This window comes from Somniosus microcephalus, chromosome 3, assembly GCF_052327205.1.
Source record: "Somniosus microcephalus isolate GS21.2 chromosome 3, FLI_Smic_1.0, whole genome shotgun sequence".
In the NCBI taxonomy this organism is placed as follows: domain Eukaryota; kingdom Metazoa; phylum Chordata; class Chondrichthyes; order Squaliformes; family Somniosidae; genus Somniosus; species Somniosus microcephalus.
This window is the reverse complement of record NC_140989.1, coordinates 9378461-9392218: the sequence shown is the minus strand read 5'-3', so window position 1 is coordinate 9392218 and position 13758 is coordinate 9378461. Positions and strand designations below refer to the sequence as shown.

The 13758-nt window shown below is 50.9% G+C and overlaps 1 protein-coding gene across 1 annotated transcript in view; it reads right to left on the bottom strand.

Moving 5' to 3' along the window:
• LOC147120831 (zinc finger protein 395-like) overlaps positions 1-13758 on the bottom strand; it is a 45537-nt gene that overhangs the window by 10338 nt on the left and 21441 nt on the right. Inside the window, exons 2-6 of the mRNA XM_085979080.1 lie at positions 9334-9591; positions 8651-8901; positions 7898-7989; positions 7417-7610; positions 3483-3583 (exon numbers count right to left, since the gene is read on the bottom strand). Coding sequence (XP_085835206.1) covers positions 3483-3583; positions 7417-7610; positions 7898-7989; positions 8651-8901; positions 9334-9585 — 890 coding nt within the window. The 5' untranslated portion in view covers positions 9586-9591. The remainder of the gene's footprint in view (positions 1-3482; positions 3584-7416; positions 7611-7897; positions 7990-8650; positions 8902-9333; positions 9592-13758) is intronic.

Genomic DNA, 13758 nt, shown 5'->3' with positions numbered 1-13758 from the left:
AAGCGTCACGCCAGTATCTCACGATCAACACGCATAAGGGCTTATATCGGTATAATAGACTGGTTTTTGGAGTGGCATCGGCTCCAGCGATTTGGCAAAGGGCCATGGAGCAGGTATTACAGGGAATTCCAGGCACACAATGCTACCTGGACGACATTCTGATTACAGGAGATGATGATGAGGAACACCTTACAAATTTGGAACAGGTGCTCACCAGATTGAAAGAATATGGACTTCGAGTTAATCGCCAGAAATGTGAGTTCTTTCAGAAGCAAATCTCGTACTGTGGTCACGTCATTGACCAGGAGGGGCTTCACAAGTCACCTGACAAGATCGAAGCTGTCGTGAAGGCTCCCGCTCCGGAAAATGTATCTCAGTTGAGGTCGTTCCTAGGGTTGATTAACTATTACCATAAGTTTCTGCCAAATTTATCCACGGTGCTACACCCGCTGAACGCTCTTTTGCAGAAGGGAGTGCCATGGAAGTGGAGCGAGGACTGTAAGCGGGCCTTTCACAAAAGCAAGGCATTGATCACCTCTAAGGAAGTGTTGGCTCACTTTAACCCAACGCTGCCTATTCGTTTAGCTTGTGATGCTTCTCCATATTGTATTGGGGCAGTGCTCTCACATAAGTTGCCAAATGGCTTGGAAAGACCAGTCGCGTTCGCATCCAGATCATTGACCTCCGCTGAGCGCAACTATGCTCAGATAGATAGGGAGGCTCTCAGCCTTGTGTGGGGAGTAAAAAAATGTAATCATTACCTGCAAGGGCAAAAGTTTATGCTGCGGACAGGCCACCAGCCGTTGGTTTCCATTTTTAACCCTAAGAAGGGTGTTTCGGTGATGACAGCGCAGAGGCTCCAGAGATGGTCCCTTTTCCTAGGGGCACATCAATATCAGATCGAATTCAAAGGTACAAAGCAACATGGTAATGCTGATGGGCTGTCGCGCCTGCCACTACCTACAGTGGAAGAGGCACCGACAGTTGACCCTGTTGAGTTATTTCACTCGACCATCATCGAATGTTTACCAGTCACCAATGCAAGTATTGAGAGAGAAACCAGGAACGACCCGACACTGTCTCGGGTCTACGAATTGACAGTGAAGGGATGGCCAGCTCATGGTGAACCACTGTTACCGGCATTCTCAGCCAGACGAGAACAGCTGTCCGTCTGTCAAGGAACATTGATGTATGGAACAAGGGTGATTATTCCTCCTAAATTAAGGGAGAGAGTTCTAAAGGAACTGCATGAAGGTCATCTGGGGGGAGTCAAGATGAAAAGCCTTGCTAGGGCTTATGTGTGGTGGCCAGGTATCGACCAACAAATAGAGGATCTGACTAAAAGCTGCTCAGGGTGCCAAAAAGTTCAAAATGCACCTCCAATTGCACCGCTGCATCCATGGGAATGGCCTTCAACCCCATGGCAACATGTACATACTGACTTCGCAGGTCCATTCATGGATTCCATGTTTTTAATTGCGGTAGACGCACATTCCAAATGGCCAGAAGTGATTAAGATGTCGACCACTACCTCGGAAAAGACGATCGCAGTTCTAAGAACGATATTCGCAAGAAATGGATTGGCAGAACAAATATGTTCAGACAACGGACCGCAGTTCGTGTCAGAAGAATTCCAGAAATTCATGAAGAAGAATGGGGTGAAACATTATACCTCTGCCCCATATCATCCGGCTACAAATGGGTTGGCCGAGAGATTTGTACAAACGTTCAAAAAGGCGATAAAGGCCATGAGCGAAGACCAGATTCCACTACAACACAAGGTGGACAATTTCCTAATGGCATATCGAAACGCCACTCATGCAGTGACAAATCAAAGCCCTGCCATGATGTTCTATAACAGGAGGTTACGGTCCAGGTTGGACTTGTTAAAACCAAATGTGCGGAGGGAAGTCGAAAACAAACAGTTCCAGCATATAAATAACAAGACCACTCGGAGTTTCGAAATAGGACAACCAGTGTTAGCCCGGGACTATAAGAATGAGAAATGGCAATCTGGAACAATTCGTGCCAGACAAGGACCCCTGATGTACACGGTGGATATTGGTGAAAACGTAATACGACGTCATGCTGACCAACTTGTAGAATCGAGAACAAGGGTCGAACCCATGACTACGACAGAGACACCAGTGGAAGAAGTTAGTGAACCTGAAGCATCTACCTCAGACACCAATGTACCTGATGATGTCCAATCCATAAGAGATCAACTAGATGAGTCACCCCAGCAACGAGAATCAGAGACCCCTGAAAGGCGTTATCCAACTCGGATCAGGAGGCCTCCTCAGAGACTGAATCTTTGAACAGTTTTGCATGAAGTTGTATATATGTTATCCATGTTATGTTTAAATTGGGATGTACACTGTTAAGCTAAAAAGGGAGGAATTGTGGTGTATGTAACCTGTGCCACCTTAAGAGACTACCTTAAGAGATGGACTACTTTCTCTTGGCTACTGTATATTGTAGTACCGGTGGTGACCACACCGGTATATAAACTCTGTGTACTAATTTGCTAAGCAGTTCAGCCCGGACCTTCGATTGGTAAAGACCTGTTTAAGTTATTCTTGTTGTCTGTGTCCAGTGATTTAGAATAAGCATATCTGGGACACTCAGACTCAACACTGCCCTGGGAGTGTTTGATGGGACAGTGTAGAGGGAGCTTTACTCTGTATCTAACCCGTGCTGTACCTGCCCTGGGAGTGTTGATGGGACAGTGTAGAGGGAGCTTTACTCTGTATCTAACCCGTGCTGTACCTGCCCTGGGAGTGTTTGATGGGACACTGTAGAGGGAGCTTTACTCTGTATCTAACTCGTGCTGTACCTGCCCTGGGAGTGTTTGATGGGACAGTGTAGAGGGAGCTTTACTCTGTATCTAACCCGTGCTGTACCTGCCCTGGGAGTGTTGATGGGACAGTGTAGAGGGAGCTTTACTCTGTATCTAACCCAGTGCTGTACCTGCCCTGGGAGTGTTTGATGGGACAGTGTAGAGGTAACTTTACTCTGTATCTAACCCGTGCTGTACCTGCCCTGGGAGTGTTTGATGGGTCAGTGTACAGGGAGCTTTACTCTCTAACCCGTGCTGTACCTGCCCTGAGAGTGTTTGATGGGACAGTGTAGATGGAGCTTTACTCTGTATCTAACCCATGCTGTACCTGCCCTGGGAATGTTTGATGGGTCAGTGTAGAGGGAGCTTTACTCTCTAACCCGTGCTGTACCTGCCCTGGGAGTGTTTGATGAGACAGTGTAGAGGGAGCTTTACTCTGTATCTAACCCGCGCTGTACCTGCCCTGGGAGTGTTTGATGGGACAGTGTAGAGGGAGCTTTACTCTGTATCTAACCCGTGCTCTACCTGCCCTGGGAGTGTTTGATTGTGTGATCTCCTTCAGCTCTACACCCAGAGTTTTAGTTGTTATTACTGGGGATGGGCAACCAGCTCCAGACAGCCTCCCTCCCGAGGCCTCACATACCCGAGGTGCACGGTTCGGATGTGCCTGCGGATTCCAACAGTTGAACAGAGGAGTTTCTGGCACTGGGGCCACATGCAGCGATACAGGAGCTTCACCGAGTTCTGGGAGAGAGGATGGGGACAGAGAGGATTAGACATCGAGGAGAACATCTCCCTCATCGCAACACCGACAGGCCCAGCCGAGACACGCCCGCGTCACTCAGCGAGCGGGTGTCCCACAGCGGCTGCTGCTGAAACGTAGCCTCACCTCTCCACCGACTCCGCCCCCCGGCACCGACTCCTCCCCCAGCACCGACCCCGCCCCCTCCCCCGCCGACTCCTCCCCCCGGCAGAGACCCCGCCCCCTCCCCCCACATAGAAACATAGAAGATAGGAGCAGGAGTAGGCCATTCGAGCCTGCTTCGCCATTCAATGAGATTATGGCTGACCATCCAAATTCAGTAACCTGTCCCTGCCTCCTCCCCATATCCCTTGATCCATTTAGCCTTAAGAAATATATCCAACTCCTTCTTGAATATATTTAATGAACTGACCTCCACCGCCCTCTGTGGCAGAGAATTCCACAGGTTCACCACTCTCTGGGTGAAGAAATTCCTCATTTCAGTCCTAAATGGCTTACCCCTTATCCTTAGACTATGACCCCTGGTTCTGGACTCCCCGGCCATCAGAAACAGCCTTCCTGCATCTAGTCTGTCCAGGCCTGACAGAATTTTATAGGTTTCAATGAGATCCCCTCTCAATCTTCTAAACTCCAGCGAGTATAAGCCCAATCGACACAATCTCTCCTCATACGTCATTCCTGCCATCCCAGGTATCAGCCTGGTGAATCTTCGCTGCACTCCTTCCAAGGCAAGAACGTCCTTCCTCAGCTAAGGCGACCAAAACTGCACACACTACTCAAGGTGCAGCCTCACCAAGGCCCTGTACAACTGCAGCAAGACATCCTTGTTCCTGTACTCGAACCCTCTTGCTACAAAGGCCAACATACCATTTGCCTTCTTAACCGTCTGCTGCACCTACATGCTTACCTTCAGCGACTGGTGCACAAGAACACCCAGGTCTCTTTGCACTTCCCCTTCTCCCAATCTATTGCCATTCAAATAATAATCTGCCTTCCTGTTTTTGCCACCAAAGTGGATAACCTCACATTTATCCACATTATAGCGCATTTGCCATGTTTCTGCCCAATCACCCAACCTGTCCAAATCGTACTGGAGTTTCACGACATCCTCCTCACAGCATACCCTCCCACCCAGCTTTGTGTCGTCTGCAAATTTGGAAATCTTACATCCAATTCCCTCGTCCAGATCATTAATGTATATTGTGAACAGCTGGGGTCCTAGGACTGATCCTTGCGGTACCCCACTGCCTGCCTGCCACTCAGAAAACGACCCATTTATTCCAACTCTCTGCTTTCTATCCACCAACCAGTTCTCTATCCAAGTCAATATCTTGCCCCCAATCCCATGTGCCTTAATTTTGCACGCTAATCTCTTATGCGGGACCTTATCGAAAGCCTTCTGAAAGTCCAAATACACCACATCCACTGGTTCTCCCTTATCTATTTTACCAGTTACATCCTCAAAAAATTCCAGTAGATTAGTCAAGCACGATTTACCTTTTGTAAATCCATGTTGACTTTGTCCGATCCTGTCGCTGCTTTCCAAGTGCTCTGCTATTACATCTTTTATAATGGACTCTAGCATTTTCCCCACTACTGATGTCAGGCTTACCAGTCTATAATTCCCCACTTTTTCTCTACCACCTTTTTTGAATAGTGGGGTAACATTAGCTACCCTCCAATCCATGGGTACTGTTCTAGAGTCTATCGAGTTCTGGAAGATGACCAGCAATGCATCTATTATTAACAGAGAGTTGGAATAAACGGCTCATTTTCTGAATGGCAGGCAGTAACAAGTGGGGTACCACAGGGATCTGTCCTGGGCCCCCAGCTGTTCACAATTTACATTAATGACCTGGATCAGGGAGTCGGATGCAGCATTTCCAAATTTGCAGACGACACTAAACTAGGAGGGGGGGTGGGCTCAGAGGAAGAGACCAGGAAGCTCCAGAGCGATTTGGACAGACTGGGCGATTGGGCGGATAAATGGCAGATGCACTATAATGTGGACAAGTGCGAAGTTATCCACCTTGGGTGCAGGAACGGGAGGGCAAATTATTATTTAAATGGCAATAGATTGGGAGAGGGGGAAGTACAGAGAGACCTGGGTGTTCTTGTACACCAGTCACTGAAGGCGAGCATGCAGGTGCAACAGGCGGTCAAGAAGGCAAACGGTATGCTGGCCTTCATAGCAAAAGGGTTAGAATACAGGAACAGGGATACCTTGCTGCAGCTGTACAGGGCACTGGTGAGACTACACCTCGAGTACTGTGTACAGTTTTGGTCGCCTCATCTGAGGAAGGATGTTCTTGCCATGGAGGGGGTGCAGCGGCGATTCACCAGGCTGATACCAGGAATGGCGGGAATGACCTATGAGGAGAGACTATGTAGTTTAGGGATGTACACACTGGAGTTTAGAAGATTGAGAGGGGACCTCATAGAAGTGTATAAAGTTCTGACAGGTCTAGACAGACTGGATGCAGAAGGAATGTTTCCCTTGGCGGGTGAGAACAGAACTAGAGGACATAATTTGAGGATAAGGGCTAAACCATTTAGGACAGAGATGAGGGGGAATTTCTTCACTCAGAGAGTGGTGAACCTGTGGAACTCATTGCCACAGAGGGCAGTGTACGCCAGCTCATTAAATATATTTAAGAGGGAATTAGATATATTTCTACGGGCAAAAGGGGTTAAGGGTTACGGAGAGAAGGCGGGGACGGGATACTGAATTAAAAGATCAGCCATGATCTCATCGAATGGCGGAGCAGGCACGAAGGGCCGAATGGCCTACTCCTGCTCCTATCTTCTATGTATCTATGTATCTATGTATTATTTCTAGGGCCACTTCCTTAAGTACCCTGGGATGTAGATTATCAGGCCCTGGGGATTTATCGGCCTTCAGTCCCATCAATTTTCCTAACACCATTTCCCTACAAATGCTGATTTCTTTCAGTTCCACTCTTTCATCAGACCCTATGTTCCCCGGCATCTCTGGGAGGGTATTTGTGTCCTCCTTTGTGAAGACAGAACCAAAATATGTATTTAGTTGGTCTGCCATTTCTTTGTTCCCCATTATAAATTCCCCTGATTCTGACTGCAAGGGACCTATGCTTGACTTCACCAATCTTTTTCTCTTCACATATCTATAAAAGCTTTTACAGTCAGTTTTTATGTTCACTGCAAGCTTACTCTCATTATTCTATTTTCCCCTTCTTAATTAGTCCCTTTGTCGAATCCTAAACTGCTCCCAATCCTCAGGATTATTGCTTTTTCTGGCCAATTTATATGTCCTCTCCTTGGATCTTATGGTATCCCTAATTTCCGTTGTTAGCCACGGTTGAGTCACCTTTTTTGTTTTATTTTTATGCCAAACTGGGATGAACAAATTCTGCAGTTCATCCATTCGGTCTTTGAATGTTTGCCATTGCCTATCCACCGTCAACCCTTTGAGTGACATTCTCCAATCAATCCTACCCAACTCGCTCCTCAGACCATCCTAGTTTCCTTTATTTAAATTTAGGACCCTAGTCTCTGAGTCAACTACTTCATTCTCCATCTTAATGAAGAATTTGATCATATTATGATTGCTCCGACCCAAGGGGCCTCGTACAACAAGATTGCTAATTAATCCTTTCTCGTTACATAATACCCAGTCTAAGATGGCCTGATCGCTGGTTGGTTCCTCGACATGTTCACCGACTCCTCCCCCTGGCACAGACCCCGCCCCCTCCCCCACCGACTCCGCCCCCGGCACCGACTCCGCCCCCCAGCAGCGACTCCACCCCCCCCGGAACTGACTCCACAATCTCCTCACCTTCCTTTTGCGAGGTGCTGCCTCCTCAAACAGCAGTGTGTGTGTGGGGTGTGGATCAGTCGCCTCGTCCCCCTGCGCCGTGCCGAGGGAGTGTGTAAGCGGTGGTGATGAAGGCGACGAGGACTCGCTGCTCCAGCACGAACTCCAGTTGCTGCCGGTCCCACTCCCAGAGTCATTCCCGGAGTCTCCCAACACTGGCACAGGGACAAATCAAAGAGCAAGATTCACTCACACCCTGTCTAACCATCGTACTCAGTAACTCCAAGTGTGAACAATGTGTGTGAGCACAGAGGTGTGAGCACACATGTTCTTCAAGTGTGTAACGTGTGTGTAGATGTGCGAGAGACGTGTGTGAGGACAGACAGACAAACAGCCCATCACAGCTCGACGGAGACCCCACATCACACAAAGGAGAGCGCCCGTTAACCCTCGGTGTGACAGCACCAGGAGACTGTGCCCACCTGGGGACCGATGAGCTCACCTGTTGGGGGTCCGGTGTGCAGCGGACTACTCGACAGGCTGGTGAGCACCATGGCTGCCATGATCTCGTCCATATCAACCGTTCCTGGGCTCCTGCAGGGAATGAATTGAGAAAGTTAGCAGCTGGGATTGAAATCTATCTCCGACACAGGTTAGAGGACACCGAGTGACTATTGCACCGTAAATCCCCTCCCTCGCTAAACCTGGCAGCTGGATTCTCCCTGTAATCCCACCAGGAGAATGAAGGGAAACGTTAGCTCAGTGCATCTCCGTCCCTCCCCCCCACCATTGGCCTGTCCGTCCCCCAAAGACCACCTTGGCCCCTCCCTCCCCCCCCCTGCTGCATGGAGGGGGAGGGGCCGATTCCCGGGGCGCTGAGAATTAGTGGTAACGTCCCTGAGCTTCCCCGGGAATGGAGACACCCTCACAGGAGCCTCTTCCCCCCCTCCCCCACACCCCTGGCAACCGACCTGTGGGGGCTACGGTCTCCCAGTCCCCCGCCCCCTCCCATCCCTGCTCCCCCATTCCCCCTCCCCACCCCCTCCCCATTCCCTGCTCCCCCATTCCCTGCTCCCCGCTCCCCCATTCCCTGCTCCCCCATTCCCCCTCCCCACCCCGCTCCCCCATTCGCTGCTCCCCGCTCCCCCAATCCCCGCTCCCCGCTCCCCCATTCCCTGCTCCCCCATTCCCCCTCCCCATCCATCCTCCCCCATCCCCGCACCCCCATTCCCCCACCCCCCCTCTCCAGGCCCACCTTTGAGGCACATCAATGCTCTCGGAGATGGGCTTCCTCTTGGGCTCAGCATGTTTGTTCACCGCTCTCGTCTGCTCCCTCTCCAGCTCCTGGAGTCGCGGCGACTTGCGGCTCTCCCCCAGGCGCATGTCCTCGATCTTCCGCAGCGAGCGCATCTCCTGCTCCTCCACATAGACCAGAACCTCGTTATCCACGTGATTGTGCTGCTCAATCAGCCCGGCACACTCACGGCCGTTGTGGGTCACGTAAACCTGGGAGTGGCAAGGCAAGACCATCAGTGTCAGTGCGGGAGAGGGGCGAGGGGCAGAGGGTGGGGGCATGGGACAGGGGGGCGACATCTACATCTTACATTCAGCTACGGTGTCCAAACAAACAATGTCTGGGTCCAGCGCTCATCGGAAACTGAAATCTCGAGCCAATCTGTGCTGCCTTTCTCCACACACCCCACACCACAGGAGAAAGGGCTGGCAGCTGAAGAACTGACTCCCAGGCCTTTACCCGCAGGGCCATGTAACAGGCCACTAGCCGGAGTGGCAGGACAGCAGAGGTTTTCTCTGCCTCCTTTAGTCACCCTCCGTTCCGGGCTCCCGATCCCAATCCCGGCCCTAGCCTCCCGGTCCCAGCCCTGGCTCCTGGCTCCCCCCTCCCCCGCCGAGAGTGCGGGAGTGTGGAGCTGCACCTACCTTCTGCCCGGGGTGGAGTTTGAAGCAGGCCAGACTCTGGAACCCTGGTCCGATGATCCGGTCTTCACTGTACTCCTTGAACTGACCATCCTCGAACGACACGGTGTAGGAGGAGTTGCCTCTCCCAGAGTCCAGCCGGAATGCTTGGATTTGGCCGGGAATCAGCATCCCATCGCCGGACGGGCTTGGGGTGTGAACGAGGGCACCCAGCAGCGACCGTTTTCCCAGACGTCTAGACAGCACGCTCGCCATCCTTACCTGTAGGGAAGGTGATAGCACAGGGTCCAAGATCAGGTACAAACCAGCAAGGGACGGGTGCCGACTGACCACGATGGGCTCAATGAAAGGCACCGACAGCCCAAGAACCTCTCACATCCAATGACATCTGGACACCCAGCAGTCAGTGTCTGGGATCATCACTGAGGTCATGACAGTGATTGGTTCAATACTGCAGTCAACATTACACAAGTCCCAATCCACCAAAACCTGCACCTGTCACTCAAACCCCCGAGAGTCCGAGTCTGAGCCTCAACCAGGTACAGCCTGGGACTGGAATTCAGGTCACTGAGGAGCTACAAACTCCGCTTCTGTTAATTATACCAATCCGGGAGTGTAGGCATCGGCAGCGGGTGGAGGCGGAGCAGCGCGGCAGAGCGACTACGAGAGGCCCCAGAGGCTCAGGTAGGCCTCAGTGCGGCATCGGCAGTGGGTGGAGGCGGAGCAGCGCGGCAGAGCGACTACAAGAGGCCCCAGAGGCTCAGGTAGGCCTCAGTGCAGCATCGGCAGCGGGTGGAGGCGGAGCAGAGCGGCAGAGCGACTACAAGAGGCCCCAGAGGCTCAGGTAGGCCTCAGTGCGGGATCGGCAGCGGGTGGAGGCGGAGCAGCGCGGCAGAGCGACTACAAGAGGCCCCAGAGGCTCAGGTAGGCCTCAGTGCGGCATCGGCAGTGGGTGGAGGCGGAGCAGCGCGGCAGAGCGACTACAAGAGGCCCCAGAGGCTCAGGTAGGCCTCAGTGCGGCATCGGCAGCGGGTGGAGGCGAAGCAGCGCGGCAGAGCGACTACAAGAGGCCCCAGAGGCTCAGGTAGGCCTCAGTGCAGCATCAGCAGCGGGTGGAGGCGGAGCAGCGCGGCAGAGCGACTACAAGAGGCCCCAGAGGCTCAGGTAGGCCTCAGTGTGGCATCGGCAGCGGGTGGAGGTGGAGCAGCACGGCAGAGCGACTACAAAAGGCCCCAGAGGCTCAGGTAGGCCTCAGTGTGGCATCAGCAGCGGGTGGAGGCGGAGCAGAGCGGCAGAGCGACTACAAGAGGCCCCAGAGGCTCAGGTAGGCCTCAGTGTGGCATCAGCAGCGGGTGGAGGCGGAGCAGCGCGGCAGAGCGACTACAAGAGGCCCCAGAGGCTCAGGTAGACCTCACCAATCTCCAATCTCAGGCAAGGAGAGAGGTAAAAAGTATTCAAGGTGTGACGTCACCACAAAACAGGTAGGGGATTGGTTGGAGTATTTCTCTCATTTTAAAACTTTAAGTCTGTGGTTTGTAGTTTTTAAGGTTGCTGTGGTGTACCAGGGACAGTTTGTAAACCAGGGCCCTTAAATATATCATTTAACTGTAGTGAAATTGGTGGGATTCATTTAATTTTAATTAATTAGTTAAAGGGTAAGTGCGAGTCATCAAAGAGTGCTGTGAGTTTGGGTAAGAGTGAGAGTTCTTTAATTGTTATTTCTCTTTAAATCATTCTTGATAAGATTACTTTAAGCAGCTTAAGTAAAGGGGAAAAGTTAAATATTTGGGATTCTGTTGGTTTAAGAAGAGTAAAACAAGGTTACACTGCAGTAGGAGTAAATTGGCAGAGCAGGCAGTGGAAACCAGTTTTCTAACCAATCAGCAGGGGTGACTCATTTGGCTGTAAACAAACAAACAGTATAAAAAGACCAGTCCTAGTGCGAGCAAGCACTGAGTGCGAGTCATCAAAGAGTGCTGTGAGTTAGGGTAAGTGGGGTGTTAGGTGCTCTTTTCAAACTTTAACTCTGTGGGTTGTAGTTAATAAGGCCTTTCTGGTGCAGCGTGACTGTTGGTGAACCATTTAACTGGTGTAACTAGAGGGATTGATTTAATTTAAATCAAATTAATTAAAGGGGATACTAGCATCTAAAATCAGGCAGAGGGTGTCCAAAACTAACAATAAAAAATTTAATTAATTACATAGAATGGAGCAGGTGATGTGTTCTGTGCTATCTAACAGAAGGCAGAGAGTTGGGATAAATGGTTCATTCTCAGACTGGCAATCAGTAACTAGTGGTGTTCCGCAAGGGTCAGTGCTGGGTCCCCAACTCTTTACAATCTATATTAACGATTTGGAGGAGGGGACCGAATGTAACATATCAAAGTTTGCAGATGATACTAAGATGGGAGGGAAAGTAGTGAGTGAGGAGGACATAAAAAACCTTCAAGGGGACACAGACAGGCTAAGTAAGTGGGCAGAGATTTGGCAGATGGAATACAATACTGGAAAGTATGAGGTTATGCACTTTGGCAGGAAAAATCGTAGAGCAAGTTATTATCTTAATGGCAAGAAACTGGAAAGTACTGAAGTACAAAGGGATCTGGGGGTCCTGGTGCACGAAACTCAAAAGGTTAGTATGCAGGTGAAGCAAGTGATTAAGAAGGCCAATGGAATGTTGGCTTTCATTTCTAGGGGGATAGAATATAAAAAGAGGGAGGTATTGCTTCAGTTGTACAAGGTATTGGTGAGACCGCACCTGGAATACTGCATACAGTTTTGGTGTCCATACTTAAGAAAAGACATACTTGCTCTCGAGTCAGTACAAAGAAGGTTCACTCGGTTAATCCCGGGGATGAGAGGATGGACATATGAGGAGAGGTTGAGTAGATTGGGACTCTACTCATTGGAGTTCAGAAGAATGAGAGGCGATCTTATTGAAACATATGAGATTGTGAAGGGGTTGGATCGGGTGGATGCGGGGAGGATGTTCCCGATGATGGGTGAAACTAGAACTAGGGGGCATAGTCTTAGAATAAGGGGCTGCTCTTTCAAAACTGAGATGAGGAGGAGGTCCATGGAATATGCTGCCCCAAAAAGCTGTAGAAGCTACATCATTACATAAATTTAAAACAGAAATAGACAGTTTCCTAGAAGTAAAGGGAATTAAGGGTTACGGGGAACGGGCAGGAATTTGGACATGACTCTAGGTTTGGATCGGACATGGCCCTGTGGGTAGCGGAGCGGGCCCAGGGGCCGTGTAGCCTGATCCTGCTCCTAGTTCGCGTGTCTAATTCTGTTAGATTCAGGAGATGGTTCTGTGATAGTAGATTGGCGGTTAGGATCAGATCAGCCATGATCTTATTGAATGGCGGAGCAGGCTCGAGGGGCCGATTGGCCTACTCCTGCTCCTATTTCTTATGTTCTTATGGTTCTGCTACTGGACTAACAATCCAGGGAACGCGGGTTCCAATCCCACAACGGCCAGTTTGCGGATTTGAATTCAGTTGAAAGAATCTGGAAATAAGGAAGTGGTGCCAGTAAAAGCAACCGTGAAGCTGTCGGATTGTGGTAAATACCCAACCGGTTCACCGACGTCCTTTAGCGAAGGAAGCCTGCCGTGCTTACCCGGTCTGGCCTATAACGTGACTCAACTGTCCTCCGCTAGCGAGCCACTCGGGTGTATCGAACCGCCAGCAACTGTTGGAGGAGACGCACCATCTCCGCTTTGGGATGGGCAACAAGTCACGGCCGTGCCAGCGACGCCACATCCAGAGAATGAACACAAGAAATGGAATTAATCACCCTCCGTGGGCAGTGTGGGTGCCACTCGTGACCTGTTCAGACTTGCCTCAACCAGTCCTGCAGTTGGAGACTGCGATTCCAATGCAGCGTTTCCACACTCCCAGGCCCCAGCTTCATGGTTACCACACGTTCCACAGGGATGGCCACACTGTCGCAGCAGTCCCACACGGCAGCCTCTGTAACCGCCAGGAGGGAGTTGCTGCTCCATCCCAAGGCTGCCGAGGGATTTTTAAATTCCCATCCTGGTTTTCAAATCCCTCCATGGCTTCGCCCCTCCTTACCTCTGTAACCTCCACCAGCTCCCCAGCCCCCCGCGAGATATCTGTAACCTCCTCCAGCCCCCCCACCCTGCGAAATATCTAACTTCCTCCAATTCTGGCCTGTTGCGCATCCCGCTTATAATCACTCCACCATTGGAGGCTGTGCCTTCAGACCCCAAGCTCTGGAATTCCCTCCCTAAACCTCTCCGCCTCTCTCTCCTCCTTCAAGATGCTCCTTCTTAAGGCTAAAGGGATCAAGGGGTATAGGGAGAAAGCAGGGACCGGGTACTGAATTTGGATGATCAGCCATGATCGCATTGAATGGCGGAGCAGGCTCGAGGGGCTGAATGGCCTACTCCTGCTC